This window comes from Lytechinus variegatus, chromosome 3, assembly GCF_018143015.1.
Source record: "Lytechinus variegatus isolate NC3 chromosome 3, Lvar_3.0, whole genome shotgun sequence".
In the NCBI taxonomy this organism is placed as follows: domain Eukaryota; kingdom Metazoa; phylum Echinodermata; class Echinoidea; order Temnopleuroida; family Toxopneustidae; genus Lytechinus; species Lytechinus variegatus.
In genome coordinates, this window is record NC_054742.1 from 26,139,173 (window position 1) to 26,160,819 (window position 21,647).

The 21,647-nt window shown below is 35.2% G+C and overlaps 1 protein-coding gene across 1 annotated transcript in view; it reads left to right on the forward strand.

Annotated features, from left to right (window-relative positions):
• The first annotated feature begins 17,742 nt into the window (after positions 1–17,742).
• LOC121410628 (disintegrin and metalloproteinase domain-containing protein 10-like) overlaps positions 17,743–21,647 on the forward strand; it is a 40,218-nt gene continuing 36,313 nt past the window's right edge. The window contains exons 1-2 of the mRNA XM_041602845.1: positions 17,743–17,884; positions 20,165–20,306. Coding sequence (XP_041458779.1) covers positions 17,797–17,884; positions 20,165–20,306 — 230 coding nt within the window. The 5' untranslated portion in view covers positions 17,743–17,796. The remainder of the gene's footprint in view (positions 17,885–20,164; positions 20,307–21,647) is intronic.

Here is a 21,647-nt window from a genome sequence, read left to right on the forward strand (position 1 = left end):
CAGAATTAAAAAAATACCAGAAAGTTGTCTCCGAAAAAACTCCCTTTGATTATCTCTGCACAGATAAAAGAGGTGAAAAAATGATCCACAGATTACGTTTGGGAGGTTTGGGTTTAAATGACTTCCTTTTTAAGAAGGGAAGACACACGACTGGATTGTGTGAATTTTGTAATGAAAGAGAAACGATATACCATTTCTTATATGTTTGCCCTAAATTTATTATTCAACGAGCCCTATTACTTGCTGAATTAAATGTTAACAATATCCCTGATGCGGAACGTAAAGTGGAGAATCTCACACTTAAGACACAAAGTGCTCTAATCAGATATTTCAAAAGGACTCATAGATTTCAAATTGGCTGCCCGGATGGCAACCATCTTAACAGGGTGTAGTCAAGAGTAAAGAGTTCTAAACTTTAGCAAATTATTACTTTCGTGACCAGAATACCTTGCTGAGCAAAGTTTTTTATAATTATTCATATTTTTCGGGGGTAATTCTTTATGATGTTTTCACCGAATTAATCTATGTGTGCACCTTTATTGTCACTTTCACTTTATCACATGGCCCTTAAATGTCAGTATTTACTCTACTATAAATGTTTTCGTTTAAAAAAAATAATAATAATTTTGATATGGTTCCGATCGATTTGACATAAATTTGCACCTGCGGAATTTAAATCAAGTTCCACGAGGTATTGGATAGAGCGCCCCCTGCTCACGTTTGAGAGACATAGGGAATACAATTTTTTGTACTCCTGAGACGCCCTCGAAATGCACCTCGAGCGGGCTTGTCAGGATAACGTACTAATACAGGGCAGGAGAGGTGGTCTTGCACAATTTCCTGGGAACTTTTCTTTCCTTTCTTTCTTTTACTTTTCAAACTGACATAATTTGAACAAAGAAATTATCATATTTTGGAAAAAAAGAAAAGCATATTTATAAGGCAACAATAGTCAAAACTGACTAGTTTGCCTATTCAAAATAACAACAACAACAACTTATTTGCTCCTTATGATATAATAACTTCATATATGTCTTTTTCCTTTTCTACTAGAATTTTAGTTTTGATCATGTTGATAATTTGCCCTCTTGACGAGTTGAATTCCTAGTTATCATTTTCATTATCATTAGGATACTATTAATATGGTTCTCCTTCTTCTTCTTCTATATTACTATTACCATTATTTTTTGTCACTATCATTATTATTATCATTATTGTTATTACTATCATTATTATTGTCATTATTATTGTTATTATTATTTTTATCAATATTATTATCATTATTATTGTGAAGTTGGTGGTGCTGGTGCTGCTGTTCTTAACTTATTATCATCAGCAGCATCACTATTATCATTTTTATCACTATATTCCCCCTCCTTTCTCTTTCTTTCCCTCTCTGTCCTATAGTTCTCGTCATGAGCAATTAGGTGTTTACCATGAACATGATGAAGGAAATGGTTCAGAAGACAAGATCATTATCCTTTAAAAAAATGTATCCATAATGATTCTCATTATCTTGAAATGCAAATAGTATGTTTGACGGCCTTATGTCTCTTGTAATGATTAGTATATTGAGAGATGATCAGAACAGTTTGTTTCTTATGTGTTTTTTATATAGTGCATCCCACAAAAAAAATCTATAACAATCGAAGATTTATCATAACTTGATTACAAATATAAATATCAGTGTAAAGCTAATTAAAATAATGTACATGATGATTCACACCGTAGTGATTAAAAACTATTTGAATCAGATAAGAATAGATTCCGAATCCACAGAATCCATCCGAGTCAGGCCATATTCTGGCAGAATCGGTCCGAATTTATTCGGGAGAATTCGGTTTTGATGTAACACTGACTTTACCCAGGCTTTGAGATCAGATTTCAGAATAGTGGTAGGACTACTTAAATCGAAATTCAGTCTAGTTCGAGCCTCCCTGTAGCAAATTCAAATTCAAATCGTAATGACGTCATGATCATCTACTGCGACTTAAAGCCGATTTGGGCTTTGCCTTTAATCCGATCACAGGGCTTGCCGCAAAGCAAACTTATCGTTCCTAGGCCCCGAGTCCCAGGCCCTACGTGTAAAACTGAAATCCAAGCACTATATTATTGATTACAATATCAACTTTTTGTATGTCGATTTGACGAGATAATGTATTAAAGTTATTATGTCCACGCGCTGACAAACCAATGACACTTAATTGCTTCAGTGCATGGACATGTTATTTTCCTATTTTAAGTTATGAGAAATCATCGATGATTATCGATTCCGGTTTTTTTTCTGGGACTCACTGTTAAAAAAAAAGAAACAAACTGCCAAGCGAAGTAAGACTTTCGTAATCAGACGTTCCTTTGTAGTAAATGAACTGCAGGTGTAATATAAGTTTTGACCTTGCCTCATTAGTCATGTTAGTAGAGGGAATTATGTCTCCCAACCTCGTGACTAAATGGAGGAACTAAAGTTGTATAGGCACGACAAGTAAAAGTGAAGAACGAAAGAAGACAGGATAGTAATTAAAGGGATGGTCCGGGCTGAAAAATATTTCTATATTAATACATAGAGTAGAATATTATTCATTGAGCAAAATGCCGAAAATTTCATCTAAATCGGATAAGAAATAATACAGTTATTGATGAAGTTTAGCAATATTTTGTGAAAACAGTCGTCACGAATATTCATTAGGTGGGCTGATGATGTCACATCCCCACTTTCCGTTTTCTTATGTTATTACATAAATTCATATTTTTTCATTATTTCATACTTGTGTGAATAATATGTCTCCTTTAATTAAATAAGTTGCAGCAATAAATATATAATGCACTAAATCAGTTGTCAATCCAAGTCTTGGAGGAAAATAATTGAATAAACCTAATTTCATATAATAAAATAACAAATGGGGATGTGACATCATCAGCCCACCTAATGAATATTCATGACGACTGTTTTCACAAAATATTGCTAAACTTTAAAATTCAATAATTTTGTTATTTGATGAAATTTTCCGCATTTTGCTCAGTGAATTCTACTCTATTAAGCTATAAATACTTTCAGCCCAGACCAACCAATTAAAACTGGAAAAGAGAAAAAAAATTGCAATGATTGAATGGAAAGGGATCTGGAAAAAGTGCCAACAACATCTATTCCACTGACATCTTCGCTGTGGTGCTACTCTCCCATATTTGCAAATTCATTACTGACACAAAGATACCTGTCTTGAAAAAATGTCATGGTAGTCCTCCTAAAATATGAATTATACATAAAATAAATTTCCGCTTTGTTTAATTCTGCGGAATGGCGACTAATTTGAATTAATGCGTAAATCAATAGCAGAGTAACCTCCCTCCCGCGCTATAAGCGCAGAAACTTAATTGATCATCTATTGAGTTTTGAGAAGATAAAAAATTACACGTATTGCAGTATATACCACCTCACTCAAAATGCCCGACAATGCATCAATTATTGTATTGCACGAGTTATAATGATTAGCAGGGGCGGATCACTTTCGCCAATAGAGGGGGCCGAAAAATGACTCATATTTTCCCCGATCGGACGCTCAAATTGGTTTTTTTTCTTAGTTTTATTCTTACAAAACATAAATGAATAATAATATCATAATAAGCCCTAATCGAAAAGTGCGAACGCGAGCTAATTTTCTTGGAAATTTCATGTATTTTGTCTTGAAAATTGAACATTCTGAACAATGTTTGTGATCGTGAACAGGATGTGTAATGCGCTAAATAATTACTGCGAGTGCGAATTGCGAGCAGAAATTAATATAATATACGTTCTGGCTTGATCGAAAAGGGACCTGTTAGGGACTGTTTGCATTTACCCATGAAAACATATTTCGACAATAATGTGAGCGCAAAGCGCGAGCTGAAAATATTTGACATTCTGACCTAAAAAAAAATGACATTCTCAGCACTTTTTGTAATCATGAACGGGATAGGTATATAAGTAAACAATTAATGTGAGTGAGAAGCGCGAGCGGAAAAAAAGAGATTTAGACGGGACACTCCATATTCATGTTTTGTAAATCTGAAGAGGATGAGTAACTGGGTGTCTTTCTACATTAATAGTGAGAGCGCGTTTTGAGTAAAGAACAAACTGCGTATCTCAATAAACATGAGTGTCCCTGAAGTAACTACGAACTTGTCATGCTGGTCTATAATGCGCGGGGTGAATATGAAAAGAGTTAATTTAAGCACAATTTCAAGCACTGTGTAGGGAAATTGTGAAGTGGATATAATATGGATCACACTTAACCAATGATGCGAGCGCGAAGCTCGCATCATTTTGTATTAATTGCTGTTATTTATAAAACAGTTCAGGGTTCTTGAAAAAATACTCTGTTTTAAATTATAATTTGCATAATTTATGTAAATTAGGTAATAATAAACAAGGATATCCCAATTATTTTATGACAATTTTCTTCCCTGGCTTACCCTAAGTCTTTATTTCCAATTTTAGGGCAGTTCTGGAGAAATATATATTCTGAATTACTTGTTTATACTATATCGACATAATATGCAAATTTATGCAAATTACTTGCTCATTTGCATAGATACAGCGTGTCTCTTTGGATGAATCTTTTTCTTTTGACTCAAGGAACATTTGTGCCAAGTGGGACATTTGTACTTAAAAATGCAGCGTTCAACCTCTTAACAAGTCTACTATAAGTGTTTCTCTTAAGTTAAAAAGGACACTTTTAGGGGTGCCAGAAAAAAGGGGGGCGGGGCCGGCTCGCACCCCCCCCCCCCTTGGATCCGCGCCTGATAATTAATTGACTTTTGGAATAGTGTACATAAACGTGGAATGCGTGCAACACGGAGCGTTTCATGAAAGTTGTCAACACTGACAAGTTGGCTTTCTCCGACAGTTACCTTAGTAACAATCACAGGTAAGTGTTCACAGCCAATCAAAACCAAGGATTTCACTGAAATTGTCAGCACCCTCCAGAACGAGGTTCTCTAATTATTAAAGGGCAAATGCGAAAGATTTGAAATCATATTTGCATATGGGACTTTGTAATTAATCGGGTCGACTTAATTTTAATGTATGTAGATTTAGAAGACGTGATTTGTAAGTATTACCCAAAATCTAGTTACAATAATTCAGATGTGGCAAGATAAGGCTATTATAAAGGATATTTAAACATTAGAAGGTAATATGAATTTCAGTTTATATAACATACCAACATATAGATTTATAAATTTCTGATATGTGTATGCTCCAATCCATGATCTTATTAAAAATACCCCCCCCCCCAAATTTTATATTCTTCAATTTAGAAATTACAATATCATCACTTATATTCTCTTGTAACTTGATCTGAATAAAATACAGTGTGTGTTGGGATTTTGGCTACATTTAGAGATAAATTATTGGCTTTGAACCAGGTAGAGACTTTTGCTATTTCCCTGATTACCGACAAGACAAGTGTTGTTATGTTACTATTACTAGTGCACAAGTATCGTCGGCAAACAGGGAAAAATTGAGAAGAGAAGAAGATTTGATAATATAATTGATATTATATAAGGAATGAAGTGAGAGCCCAAGACAGATACATTGAGGGACACCACAATTGAGATGCTGTATTGAGGATTTGACACCATTGGCCATCACATATTGGATTTGTGAGATATATAATCTTCAAAGGGCAAGACATCTGACAACACAGGAATCATTTATTTTGAGTAGTTTGTTTGTGATGGTCAATTTGACCAGTAAATAAAAAGTCCAATGTAAAACTTATCTTTTTCGAGTTCATTTTGAATATTAGTACATACATTAGAATCAGCTATAATGATCGAAGTCGATAATTTTTTTTTCTGAAACCAAATACTTAAATCATTTGCATTCCCTTTTTGAAAACTGGTACTACCTTTGCAAATTTCAGATGATTAGGCACGATCCTGTAGAAATTGATGAATTGAATATACAGCATACAAGAGGTTCAATTAAATAATGTCTAAATTTTATTATAACCTCAGGATCGGGGCTACTTGATTTTGAAGGATTTAAAGATGGAGGATTGAAAGAAAATAATCTTTCATATATCATTTGGAGAAGTAGGTCTGAAAAAATAAAGAGAAAAAATATCATAGTTTTTGCAATAGTCACTTCACAAAAAGTATGAGCATTTCCTTAGTCCTATTTCTAAAGGAGACTCAAAGTCAATCAAATGCAAATTTTAATTCATACATGTAACATTGTCACCAGTTTCACATAATAAAAATGGTTTTATTTTCATATCTTCAAAGTGGTTAGAATCAATGTCAATCTTAAAATGGAAGAAAGCATGCATATTCAAAATGCAATCATCATCACATTTGTAATGATTGACAGGAAATATCTATACAAGTTGCTCATATTATGTAACATTTCACATTCACCACAGCTTGCACACACCTCCTACATTCAAACAGATTTTAGTATCAACAAAAAATATGTTGTGAAAAGATAAAATACGAAGTAATAAGTAACCATTGTTATGTGAGACTACGTCGAGTTAATATTTAAAAAAAAGTTTATACGAACATGTTACATAAGTATAGGGAGCATCCATTCTTATTTTTTTTATTTAATTATTTATCATTTTTTTAATCTAAAAAAAATACATGAATGCTATACAATATTTTCAAATACTTACATGTTCAAAGTCAAACAGTGTGGTCTCCCAATAATCCTTAAGAGAAATCTCTTCATGAAATAACATTTAATCAGCCCTAGCTCTCATTTCATGTTCAGGTAATGTAAATAGAAAGTTTAGTAAATACATAAAAGTTTATTTTAGTATTATGAATATTATTAAATAGCTAAAACGCAACAGAAGGCTTGAATACTTTCAGTGTGTTCATTTTCTGGGGGGTCCATCACTAGCTTTTGAGCAACACTGTTAATATATACACAACAAAAAAAGTAAGTCCCCCCTAAATCAAATTGCTGTAACTTTTGAACGGAATTATTTTGAGATATGATATTTCGTAGGTGGATTTCTACACTCATTAGGCAACTCCTGGGGAAATATGAAATTGATCGGTTGAGTCATGCATGAATAATCAAAGATTGAATTAAAAATGACCATTTTTGAAAGTCACAAGAGTCGTGTTTCAGATTGTGCAAATACAATGTTGGACAAAAGTTGTTTTTTAGGTGAATTTTATGGTGTTATACTGGTTTACTATCCATCATTTAGCCACTCCACACACAATTTTGATATCGTATGTTCATGGTTGAGTGAGCACATTGTATTGCAGGGGCCGCGGAAGCGGGGGGAGGGGGTTCAGCCCCCCCCCCACTTTTTTCAAAAAGCATGTACAAAAATGTAAAAATGACCATACGATTGTGATTTTTTTGCATGGTCAGCCCCCACCCTCCCACTTTTGGCTCAGCTACCCCCCCCCCCCACTTTGAAAACCGTTCTGCGGCCCCTGTATTGTGACGTATCATCATAGGGGGTTATGGTAGTATCCTTTACAACTTGCCGCTATAGATCATGTTAAAATTTGAAAATGTTGGTGGCTCCCCCGATTATAGGCCCCTCCCCCATTTTAAAATTCTGGGTCCACCACTAATTTGCCCATGAATTAAACTGATCATGAAAATTTGTTACGAAAAGAATACATTTATGCCGTATAAAGAGTATTCATTCCTAAGTTTTCGAATGTGCTCGCTCAACCATGAAAATGTTTTAAGTTCGAAAAAGTGTGTGGTGATAGAAATGATGGATGATAAAACAAAAACATTTGAAACCGAATTTGCCCTCAATATGCACTTTATGACCCTTTAAAATGAGTCTGTGACATTGAAAATACCAATTTTCCCATTTTGATGCGTGCTCACTCATCCATGAATAAACATATCGATTTCATTTTTGCACAGAATTCTGCCCATAGGTTAATAAACATTACTGCCAAATGACATTGCTAAAGACAGCCTTGAAAAAAAGTTCAACCATATTGAATGAGGGTTTACTTACTCTTAAACATATGCACTCATAATGTACACAAGTCTATGAGAGAAGAAGTCAAAATTTTCACAAATATGAAATGAGGGTTTGTTTCATGGACGGTTTTTGCTACTTCTGCCAACAGTTTTTTCATGAAACTTCGCACATGGCTTCAGAGTAACACTATCCAAAAGGCGCGCACACCAAAATAACCATTCAACACGGCACAGAGTGGGGCCAAGGCTTTGAACTTTCTTCTCATTTGCATAATTTTCGAATATTATGTGCTCACTGATGCATTAAACATCGGGATTTTCATAAAAATCAAATCAAATGAACTATGCAAGGAGGTTTTTAACAGATATCCATAGTTACGAATTGCATTTTTTCCAATAACGTAAAAAAGAGAGCATCACATTCCACATGCTCATTCAAGCGTGAATGTTTAATTAAACGCCTTTGAATCATTGAAGCATGTTAAATGGTCGTGAACATAACGAAAAAGTTGAGAAAAGATCATTTTCAGTTACCAAAATGAAACAATACTTGTCTATGATATTTGAAAATCGTATTTTTTGTTTTTAATAAATGTTCATTGAACCGTGAAACGATGAATATTGTTCACTCTTCCCAAAAATAACTGTTATCATATTCTTTCATTCTTAGTGATACAAATGTGTAAAAAATCCAATTATTGCAAATTTGGACTTGTGTTTATTCAACCATGAAATTTAGCAAAAAAGTTGTATCGTACTTTAGAAAGTACCTTTTACAAGCCTTCTGACTATTTTTCATGATGAGAATGTGGAATTAGTTCCAGTAAAATGGAATCAAAGTCATGATATTTGGCTTGTGACTTTTGAAAAGTGACATTTTTGCCTTCTGACGGTGCTCACTGAAGCATGACGTAAAATACGTCCATAACATTTACTCAGAGGGTAGCCTATAAAATTACCTACACGCTCATGTAAAAATATATCAATAATTCGAATTGGTTCGGAAATTATTGATGTTTGTTCAAGGGGGGACTTACTTTTTTGTTGTGTATATAATAAGGGATCGCGGAAACAGGGGGGGGGGGGTGGCTGGGTGGACTTCATTAAAAATCTTTTTGTTTTAGATCAAGCTTTCGACCAATTTAATTGTCTCCCTCATGGCTTGAGGGACACAAAAGAATAAAAATGATAACGAAAGTATCTAAACTAGCCATGCAACGGAAACATAAACAAAAGGAAATAATTTATTGTGTAACATAATAAAAACGTAAATAAAAAATGCAAATACAAATTAAAGGAAACCGTGTTTTCAGCTAAAAGGTGTATAACGAAAAGTGAAAATAATATTGAAAGTTATCTTGAAGGTAGGTGTGTGCGTGTAGTGTAGTATTTGGCAGCGGCGTAACAGGGGTCGGTGGCCAGGGGGGGGGGGGCAAAAGCAAAAAAAATCCCGGTCATATCATGGTATGAACAGGCGTAATGGTGTAATGAGGTGACGATTTTGAGAGGGTCAGATATTGCGTATCAGGCAGAATCTACTTTAAAAAAAAAAAAAAGGTTGCGAGCAAGGGAACAAAAAAGTTGACATTTTTAGATACAAATATCAAATGTTGTGATAGATTTTGACATGCTATCCAAAGAATAATATATTTCACTCTTCTCTCTTTCCTTTCCTTTTTTGTGTGATCTATATGCCACTGTGAACATGATTCTTTGCGGCAGTAGCGTGATGAGTAAAAAATAATAACCTTTTCATGATAATCTAACTCTGAGATATTTTTTTTACATTCTGTAAATAAAATTATATATCCTACACTTTTCCTTTGTTTTTCTTTCCTCCTTTTTTTTCTTGGTTGTAGAACTTTTGGGGACCATGGCCCAACCCTTCCATACTCACATACGGCAGTGCTCTGCGGTTGGGGTCCGGCTGGAGCCCCCGGAACTGCTTGATATCAAAGCCATTTAAACCTCGCAGATTGCCGCTAATTTCAATCAAATCGCGGGTATATATAGCTTTACACAACACATTTATTCAACCCAGCTGAAACAAATATTTTGAGGGGGCAAAACATAGCAATGTGGGGGAAATTGTAAAAAGTCGCCAGCGAACAAAGCGAGCTGGAAAAAATGTCTGTTGAAATTAAATTCTAGATTATGTGATAGATTTTTCCATTATATTCAGCAAATAGCACATTTCATTGTTTCCATTCATTTCATTATACTTTTATACTTTTATTTCCTCTTGGGTGTGGAACCAAGACCACCCCCCCCCCATGCCTGTACGCCAGTGATTGAACGTAAAGCTTAATGTAGGAAGAGTCCCTATACAGGGGGGCGTTGTAGAGCCATTTGAAGGTTATAGAGGAAGAGCCCTATACTGCGTAGGGTACGTCTGATGGGGCAAAGCCCCGCGGTAGCTTATTTGCATATAATTTAGCAAGCTTATACCACAATAATGTATGCAGTCTTTCTTATCGCTCTTTATTTCATATCCTCGGCAGCCCGGTCATGTTATTAGGATTTTTTTTTCTTTTCCCTTTTCTTTTTCCAATTTAGCTTTTGACTTAATTCCATTCTACCTTCATTTCCCGCTATTATTTGCCATTTTGTCATCTTTTAATTTTATTTCCCATCATGCTATTGAATTACATAGGCCTATTTTGGAATGATTTGTTCTTCTCAAATGTTCTTTCGTTCCTTTTCCCGCTTTCCTTCCTTTTCCATAAAAAAATCTTCGTTTTCTTTTCACTTTCCTTTTCCTCTTTTCTTCCCCTTTCCCTTTCTTTCTTTCTACCCCCCTTTTCTTTTTTCTCTCGTTTTTTTTCCCGGTGAAATCTGCCAGGGGCAGCTTGCCCCCCGCCTGTTACGCCACTGGTATCGGGTGCTGCCAATGTGGTGAGGGGTTGAAAAGGCCCGGTGAAAAGGAAGTGGTGAAAGCAGTGAAAAAAAGCGTTTAGTGTTCACAGGTACCCCCACAACCCAGTTCCATCCGTTTTCATCCGCTATGCTTCCGATGAACATTCTATTCAACATCTCCGCTACATACCTACGTCCGTTCTCTTTTCTGTTTCTGTTCTCCCAAAATTTCGCAATTTTTTTCCATTTCTGGACTAATCTGGAGCGGATGACAACGATGAAGCCACCCCTGAATTTTTGCTTGTCCGGTGTGTCTTGGCTGCATATGTTTTGTTTCCATCGCACAGGGGGTCCGGGTCATTAGAGCCTATGCATTTTGATCCGTAAGTTACATCAACAAAATGTGGGGCTCAGATCCCGGATCTTTGAAATGAAAGTTAGGTACAGTTTTTATTATAATAACGCATTGCGATGTTCGTGCGTTCAAAATGTCGCCCTCTAGTTTGAGAGTATAGAAATATGTTGGGTGTTGGCGAAAACTTTATCCTGGTTGAATGACATGCACCCAGTGGCGTAGCTAGGATTTTTTCCAGGGGGGAGGGTAATTGGGGTTCTTGCTTTTTAATGGGGGAACAAATTTTCTGTGTGTGTATAATGTGAGAGGGGCGGATCCAACTTTCTCCAATAGGGGGGGGGGGGCGAAATTTGTTCACCCATATTTTCCCGATCGACCGCTCAAAGTTGATTTTCGTTTGTTTCTTTGGAGATTAGTAGTCCTTATAGTCACTTCTGGCTTTATTATCATAAAACAACATGAATATGAAATAATCTCATAACCCCTATTTATTTTTTTTTATTTCATGTATTTTGTCCTGAAAATCTAACATTCTGTGTAATGTTTGTGATCCTGAACAAGATGGGTATAACTGCGAGCACCAAGCACGAGCAGAAATATTTTTGATAAACGTTCTGGCCTAATCAAAAAAGGGACAAAAGGGGTAAAGGACTGTTTGCAGTTACCCATGAAAACAATACATTATTTCAACATGATGCGAGCGCGAGCTAGAAATAATTTTATTTTCCGACCTAAAAGGAATTGTCATTTTAAGCACTTTATGTAATCATGAAATGGATAGATTATGTAACTTAACAACAACCCCGAAAAGGGGGACTAGACATAAAAACGGGACACTATATTCATGTTTTTAAAATCATGAATAGGATGGGTAATTCAGTATCTTCCTAATACCATGGTCACATTTGCTCTACGGCGGCCGTACGGCGAGTCGAAAACAGCCGTTTTATTCATTTTTATTCCAACCACCTATATTTAGCTGGCACAAAAATGTTAAAAACGGCTGTTTTTGACTCGCCGTACGGCCGCCGTAGAACAAATGTGACCATGGTATTAATTAACGCGAGCGGTTTGAAATAAAGAACAAGCTGCGTATCCCAATAAACATGCCTATGCGTGTCTTAAGATTATAGAATCTGGGCATTCTGAATACATTCTTTTTAATCATGAAGATCAATAATGCGAGCTCGAAGCGCGAGCTGAAAACATTTGGCATTCCGATCTGAAAAAGGGTCAATTTAATTAAGCACTATGTCTCAAGCACTCTGCAGGAGAATTGTGAAGTGGATGTGGATCACACTAATTTGATAAATGATGCGAGCGCGAAGCGCAAGCTGATATTTCTGAATTATTTTGACCTAATTGATAGGACCGTGCATTCTTAAGGACATTTTGGCAATATGAAAAGGATGACTATCTTCCAATTATTCCTAAGCATGAGATGAAACTTGATGATATTCCATTCTAAAAAGGGACAATTTAGTTATTAGGAAATCATGAAAATGTTATTTTCTTATTCATTGATCTAATTAATTCATATTAATAAATAAATTAGAACGTGCAATTTGAAAACTGGAGATTTTAAGCATTTTGCATTTTTTTTTATAGGACGCATGGGTTAATATATTTTTAACAATTAATGCGAGCGCTAATTGCAAGCCGACATTTTTTATAAACTGTAATGAAAAGGGTATTTTAAGTAGCGTGTTTTAAAATTAATACAGAAGTATAACTCATCAGTCTAAATGCGAGCGCGCAGCTAGCTCATAGGCCTACGTTTAGACAATCACACCTGAAAAGGTATATTTTGAGAACTTTATAGAATACATCAAAATCCATAAGTTCAAAGTTCTCAAAATACCACCAATACCACCAATTTCCCATTGTCGTCACGACGACAATATGAAATTGGCAAATCGAATGATGCGACCGCGCAGCATGAGCTGAAAATGTATATTGAGACCATAAAATGGACATTTTACAGAGCACTTTAAAATATCAATTTGTAAATAAAATGAAATGATTGTTCGATTTCCGAGCTGAAATATGTATTGTATATTGACTTTAAAACTTAATAGTTTAACTTGAAGCTCCACATCAGCCTGTTTGATATGAATCTCATCATGGACCTACATGATCTCATCAAACAGGCAATGCGAGCGCGAAGTGCGAGTGAAAATTTTATATGAGTAACATTTAAGGTCAAGTCCACCTTAGAAAAATATTGATTTGAATAAATAGAGAAAAATCAAATTAGCATAATCCTGAAATTTCATCAAAATCGGATGTAAAATAAGAAAGTTATGACATTTTAAATTTTTGCTTTTATTTCACAAAACAGTGATAAATATGCACATCTCAGTGACATGCAAATGAGGCGGTCGATGATGTCCCACTCGCTAATTTTTTTTCTCTTGTTTGAAATCTACAATATTTCATTTTTACCGATTTGACAATAAGGACCAACTTGACTAAACCATATAGTATTAAACAATGCTAACTCCACATGTTCATGAAGGAGTTAATCGGTGTTTCACTTGACAAAGAGGAGAAAATTAGAATATTTGATATTTCATAAAATACAAAAGAAATAGTGAGTGAATGATGTCATCAGTCTCTCATTGGCATACACTCAGACCAGGATGTAAATGATATTATAACTGTTTTGTGAAATCAAGCGAAATTTTAAAAAGGTCTTAACTTTCTTATTTTACATCCGATTTTGATGAAATTTTCAGTGTTACTCTTGTTGGATTTATCTCTTTTTATTCAAATGAACTTTTTGTCGGGGGGACTTGTCCTTCAAAGTTTTTGTATTTTTTTATTTTTGCAAGTCTTCCCCTCACCTTATTTTATTCGTTCGTCTTCCTTCTCTGATTTTCCACTTTTCCCCCTCCTCTCTTTGACCTTCTTTTTCTTTCTTTCTCCTCCTTTTTTTTCTCTTTGCTCTGCCAAAAGAGGAGGGCTGCCCCCAGCTGGATCTGCCTATGTGTGAAAAACATATAGGCATAGTGATTGTTATGATTTTTCCGTTTCAACTCTTTGCTGTCATTGTCAGAGAAATAACAATTAACTAAAGCAAGAAATATAAAATGATGCTGTAGCTTAGACCCTATCATTTTTTAGGGGGGCATCCCCCCCGGCAAGCCACGCCCCAATGACACCGCTGTTTTTATTTGTTGAGGAATTTAGCATGACGTCATCATGACTCACTCACTTCTCCTCATACACCAGAAACAAGGAACGATATCTGCATGCAGGAACTAAATACATGCGTGCAAGTCAGGTGCTAAAACGTGCTAAACTGCTAAGTGTTAATACGAAACTAGCTCCCGCATACATGCTCTGCGCCTCCCGCGTGCCGGAGCGTTTCATGAAAGGACTATTGTGAAAGGACTATATTGTCGGACATTAAATTTTATATGACAGTTATCATAGTAATAGAGCTCCTCGGCCAGTCAGGGAAAGTTGTCAGATGTGACAAATTGTCATACAAAGATGTTGATGAAACGCTCCTCTTCGAAGATCGTAAATTTAAAAGATGAGCGTCATATATATATAGCAACTTTCGAAGTTAAGTCGTATGCCTAATTTTGATCAGGAGCATTTTTTTTATGAAACAAGCTTTAATAAAGCAATACATGGAATTGGGGCATAAGAGTCACTGATGCCATTATTATTAATGTATGAGGGAATGTTGTGCCCGAGAAGAAATTTTTGAAATTAACTTTTATTGACATCCATCTCAATTTCCAAATTCTTGAATGGGATATCCCTAGCTACTCCACAAGTTGGTACACTACAAAGATACGTGACAGGGGCGTCGATCCATTTTTCAGATCGGGGGGGGGGGGGCAAAATCATTAATCATGCAACTTTCCAAAGGCGTTCGATCACACAAAGCAAACTCACACATATGCATATATATATATATATGTGCATATATAATATATATGACTCATGAGATAGAGACACATATCTCACCAACAAATTAATACGAGCGCGAAGCGTGCGCTGAAATTAAATTTCTTTATATTCTGACCTGAAAGCCTGATATTCTAAGCATTTTTGGTACCGTGATTAAAATGGGTATCTAAAAGAACAATAGATGCGAGTGCGAAGCGCGAGCTGAAAATTTTGATATTTCGATCTGAAAAAAATGAGTTTTATGGACGTATTTAATAAAGAACAAGATATATATCCAACAGAATTTTTTATTGCAAATCGAAACGGGAGTTTTTTTGAGGTTTCGAACTGAAAACGGGACATTCTATTCACCTAATCAATCATGAAAAGTATGGGTTTTTGCTACAGAAATGATGCAAGCACGAAGCGCGAGCTGAATTTTTTTTTATATTCCAATCTGAAAAGCGGACATTTTGAGCACGATTTTAAATAAAGAGCGAGTATTGTATCTCAATCTCGTGTGCTGATTTCTGTGTAACATTATAATCTTATTTTATTTTTTTTGCACATGCAGAATAATTGGGGGGCAAAACGATATGTTTGCCCCCCCCCCCGATATTTTCATTGGTGGGGCGATCGCCCCCGCTGTACCCCCCCCCCCCCCCAGGTTCGACGCCTCTGAAACGTGACCCCGGATTCCGAGATCATCGCGCCAAACTGCTTGCTATTTTGTCGGGTATACGTATTTTTTATCCAAAATTTTTTTCCTAGATTTATCTTAGATCAGAGAGCATGATAATAGCAACCAAGTAGTACATTGTAAAAACTGAATTAAGAGTGCACAAAGAATCGAGCAGAGCGCTTTTGTTGGCAATCAGAGTTTATATTCAATTGGCTTCATAAAGTATTAATTTGCACATTATCCACAACTATCGATCGAATATCCCACCCGTCCCCTCTGATGGGGGATGGCTTAGCTCTTTTATCATCCCCCTTATGGTTCTCCAATTATTATTCTAGGTCGAACATAATGAAGAATTATGATGCAGCGATGTGGGTCTCGAGGCATCAGAAAATCGCTCGGACTGAGTTTATGATCCTAGGCCTCAGTCAGATGCAACCCTCAGGTCAGGGAGAATTTTAGGAAGTGCAAATACCGAATGCTGTCAGTTTCTCAAAAATAAAATATAATTGAAACTAATATAGAGAGCTAGAGGGGGGGGGGGGCGATCGACCGTTGGTACACCCGTCATGTACGCCCTTCTTTCTTACTTTCTTTCTTTCTCTTGTCCATCTCTTTTTGTTCTTGACATTCAAGTCAATTCTCGCAGCTGCCCAGACAACATTCTGACGCCACAACAAATTCTTACAGTTAAATTTTAGTATGCACTGATGGTTTAGATCTAAGTTTTTGTTTCATTTTTTTTTATCCAAACGGTGATTATTTTACATTATAAGCTCTCATTTTGAAGTAAAAGTACTCAGTTTTTGTTTGAAAAAACCCCACTACTGCTTGGATGTTTATAGGCCTTCTTACTCTTTGCTTCTTAATATATCATGCATGATTTCATGCATCATCTCCATTATCTCAGTCATTCAATATTATTCCTGAGTATATCTCCGTAATTTCAGTATTTCGTTATCTCAGTTATTTTAGTACTTTCAGTATCCTCACTCATCTTAGTAATTCAGTATTTTCCGTATCTCAGTAAAGTCAGGATTCTCACTCCTTCTCTAGTCCGAGTACTTCTGCCTTTTCCGTTTAGCTCTATACAACAAAATAACGAAGCAGGAAGCAAGGCATTCCGTGGTGTTTTCATAAAGCTGTTCGTAAAGTTACGCAAAACTTTACGCACGACAGGAACCTGTTCTCAGATAGGCACTAAATCGGTTACACAGGGATATCATAATACAAAGAAATGGTTACCGGTCGTGAGTAAATTCATTCGTAACTTACAAACGGGCCCAGTTCTTGTAAATTTACTGAAGAAATCATGCCCATCCTGTCGCAGCATAGCAGGTTTCAATAAAAATTGAACAGAGTTTCGTTCAGAACAGTAAGGGTCGTGAACTAAATCTTTTTAACAACAACATTGGTAATTGTCACTATTATTTATACCCGAACAGAGAAGAACAATTATTAGGCCTAAATACAGTATTACAGTATTACAAACGATTACTAAATTTTCCTATGCAACCATACATGGATTAAAAACTATTTTACGCTCTTCACGAAACGATGCTGAACATTAAATAAACCTTTCATTTTGTTAATATATATATATATATATATATTATATATTTTTGTGTATATATATATATTTAAAAGAAGGCACGTTTCTCGACTAGCTGGTATTCTGGCTGGTATATATACTCGTCACCGCAAGACAAATATGAAATTTTAAAAGTACATCTGGGAACTTCACATCTACGACTGAATTCAAATGCAAGTTGCAGTCTAAAGTGTCATATTTACAGCTATAGCCTACATACAAAATAATGTCTGAACGTGATGATCCTTTCACTTTTAATCAAACTCGAGTGAAAATTATGACTTAATATTTTGTCTCAGGCTCGCGCTCAGGCTTTCGAAATCAAATCGTCGGTCGGTGGACTGTGCAGTTTTATACCAATTTTTACTCTTACATGCTGTTACGAACCGGTACGATATCTTTGTTTGGTTATCTAGCACAATTTATCAGCGCAACGTTGAATTTCTTTCTGTGAAATGTTCTCTCAGAGTACAGGTTCTTATCATACTTACCAAATGATCCGGAAAATAATTATAATTCTTTCCCTGATAATAGGGGTATCTCGTAAGTATGATTCATTATTACACATTATATAACCATGTCTTTACACTTTAAATCATGTAAATAAAATTAAGAGACCGCGACGTGTCGTGTCGCATCGCTGGGCCTGCGCTGCCAGCTAGTGGGGACCGGACTGGGAGTGTAAGCAGGCGCAGGGCCGCTGCTCTATGACATTAACATGGTTGGAATTTTGCAGATCCTAACCTACATTTAATGTTTTTTCATCTATAGAAATAATAATCTTGAAAATATAAATACCAATCTTTCTATAATCTTCCAAAATAATCGAACGTATTTACAATACAGTACGAAATGAAAAGTGGTAGGCCTAGGCTAGGCCTATCTACTCCTCCACAACTTACCGTACTCAACATTTGTTGTTTTTTACTAACTGTAACTAGGCCTACAGGCTACATGCCACTTAAATGAATCATCTCTTGAGGGTAAAATCTTGTTCTAAAACTTCAAAATAAATTGTTTAACTCTAATATCTACAATTAAATGCATCAAAAAATGAAATACATAGTTCCAATGAAAGGAAACTGGTAATGAGAAAAGATAAGACCAAGAATAAGATTCAATGCCTGGTTCTATGATACAGTATACCTCCGCACATAATGAAAATATCTTTCTTGTAGGCAAAGAATCTGGAGATATTTGTACTCCACTTTTTAATGAAATTAAAACTTGTTCACTCTTTTTAAATGAGTAGATAATTCTCCGTAAACAACTTATTCAACCAATAGACAGGGAAAGAGTTTTTTAATTTAGCATATTCTAAATCAAATAATACATTGTAAGCTGAGATGAATTGACAGTTTTATTCAAAATATTTTATGCTAACTACTGACGATGTCTTATGACATCTTTTATCCTAATTATACCTGTATGCTTCCATTTCTCAATTATCAACAAATGTGTATTAAAAGTTCAATTAATGTTATTCCAAATGATTTCATTTTCAATGTTTTTTTAATATATACCAATATATCTTAACTTGGACCACCCTAGGGCTCATTACCATCCTGTCTGTAGGGAATCTACAGGCACATGTAGGACTATGGTCTGCCAATGCTGTACAAAGGACACAATTTAAAAAATAATTAAAATATCACTTTTGTGACCAAAAATACTAGTTAATTTCCTTACAGTTGCAATCAATTTTTCTTTTTGTAACTTGGGGGGAATTTTTGTATTCACCATAGCGCTCGAAAACTTGAATTTTGGGCATATTTTTGTGTACGCCCTCTATTGGTGGAAAGTAATATGGCGCGTATAATCTGGAGAGATTGAAGAGCGCCATCATATTCAACAACAACAATTGTAGTTTTTCAATCTCTATTTTTAATTAAGAAAAATTAATTTAAAGAATCAAATTTACTTAAGAGCCAAGTTATATGATGAATAGCTGTAATGGAACATGACAGTGTCCAAAAATAAAGCATTTGTCCCAAAGAAAAAGAGAAAGTAAGCCAAACATTGCCAATCTTATGAACAAGGTTATATCATAACCTTGTTCATAGAATGAGTGAACTTAGACCAGCTACAAAGATAATCATGGTAAAAACTAGGTGAATTTTCTTTTGCACAAAGACAATGCATATCTTTTGTTGATATATTGTATTCAAAACATAAAGGAATTTCAGCAATCTTTGATAACCAATAATTAAAAAGGAATTTCCAACTACGTTTGCTTTGCTCTAATAACTTGCTTATCCACAAAATTATTCAATTTTCGATTCCAAGTGGACCACACCAAGACCACCTTCATTTGTTTCATTTATACAATCATTTCTCTTAACCTTTTCTTTTGAAGAATTCCAAATAAAAATAAATTACCAACCTAACTTTAAAAGTCTATGGATCTAATTCATATAACTTAGACATTAGAGAAATCAAGTATCATTGAACATCCTGTGCGAGTTTCAGGTCACATGACCAAGGTCAAACATCATTGAAGGTCAATGAACTTTGGCCAAGTTGGAGGTATGTTTAATTACCATCATAACTTTAGAAAGTTTATGGATCTGCATGATCGGTGTCACCACTTCCGGTGAACTAGGACTACGTTGCGGTCGCAGACAATCAAAAGCTTACTTACATGTATATATGCCATTAATTTACATGTTTTGTTCTCATTAAAATAATTACCCGTCAAGCTTTTCAAATTGCCTCTTTGTCTTGTTGGTTTTTATTTACGTGTAATTCTCCTTTAATTGATTTTACTTACAAACACAACACTAAATATTGAATGATTTTTTTTCTTGCATGTTCTATCATCAGATTGTGAGAGACTGAATCGCTATGTTAGACATTATGAACTTCTTAGCTACAACACACAAGAGTTACATTCCAAGCATGAAAGAACCAGACGGTCAATAGATTCCTCCCAAGAATTGGAACTTGACTTTGAGGCACATGGGAGGTAAGATAAACTCCAACGTCAAGACCCGAAATCATGTTGTTAAGTGGCAACATCCTTACAAAGTTTTATCAAAGGTTGTCATGCTCATACATGTACATTTACTTACAAGTATGTGCCAGGGTTCATCTGCCCCTACCCTATGATTTTTTTTTTCCAGTGATGGAAAAAAAGAAGGAGAAAGTAGAAAAAAAGAAAGACAGCTTTACTATGTGATTAAGTCACCCTTTGGTAATCTTGTCCATTCTCTCCCACCCCCCCCCCCCCCCAGCAAGGTTTTGCAGCAGAATAATCACATTGACATTGATGGCCTAATTTTCCTTTTTTGGTTTGTAATAAAAATCCATTTGCCATATTTTGGAATCCTGCTTGAAACTTTTTGGGAGCAAAGAGTACAGAGTATTGAAGTAACTGGGCATTTTGGAGGGCCCCTGTAATCCATACTATGTACATGTACAGAAGTTAAAAATAGATTCAGATACTCGAGAATTGCATTGTTATCTTCAGTTTCCAAGTAGACCTACACAGAAGAATGGATCAGGGCTTACATGTACATGTAATGTAGGATTGCAAACAGACTCCCATGATTAAACAAATTTCAGAAATCATTGTTTCCTTTGCTTGTAAATTCAATTATTAAAATAAGATTCAGTATATTAATTAGCATAATTTCATTGCATTATTTAAGGCTTCAATAAAATCATAGTTGTTAACATAGTACCATCATGGATGTAAAACCAAATATTGTGTAATAAATGGACTGAAACTGAAAATGTAGAAAATCATTGATAGTCTGAGTGTCTGACACAAATATTAGCATTGGCATGTGCATGCATGGGTAAAACATTCTACCTGACACAATCAGAATTCCTTGCTTAATTTGCTTATTAATCATCAATCATTTTTTAAATAATGTATTTAAAATATAGGAATTATTCAGCATATCTTTATTCATTTGATTCTGTTCCAATTTCATAAATCTGATCATTACCACAAATGTGACTACACTTGTATGTTCAAAAACAAAAAATAACAAGGTTTCTCTATGATCAGAGGAACATCAACAAATCGCAAGGAATAACAAATATTTTGTAAGATTTGATTCAGTGGGTAGCTAATTATGAGTAATGAGGGAACAAGTTCCCCCAAAAAAAGAAAATAAAAGGAAGGGGAATGGTTATCAACATTAATTTGCATACTTGAAAATGCTGGAACATACCCAGTTAAAATAACGTCCACCAATACATTGTAGATGTACATGTGTCTATTTGAATAGTCAAACGATATTGTTATGCTTCATGCATTCATACATAGGCATACATGTACATACATGTATAGCACACT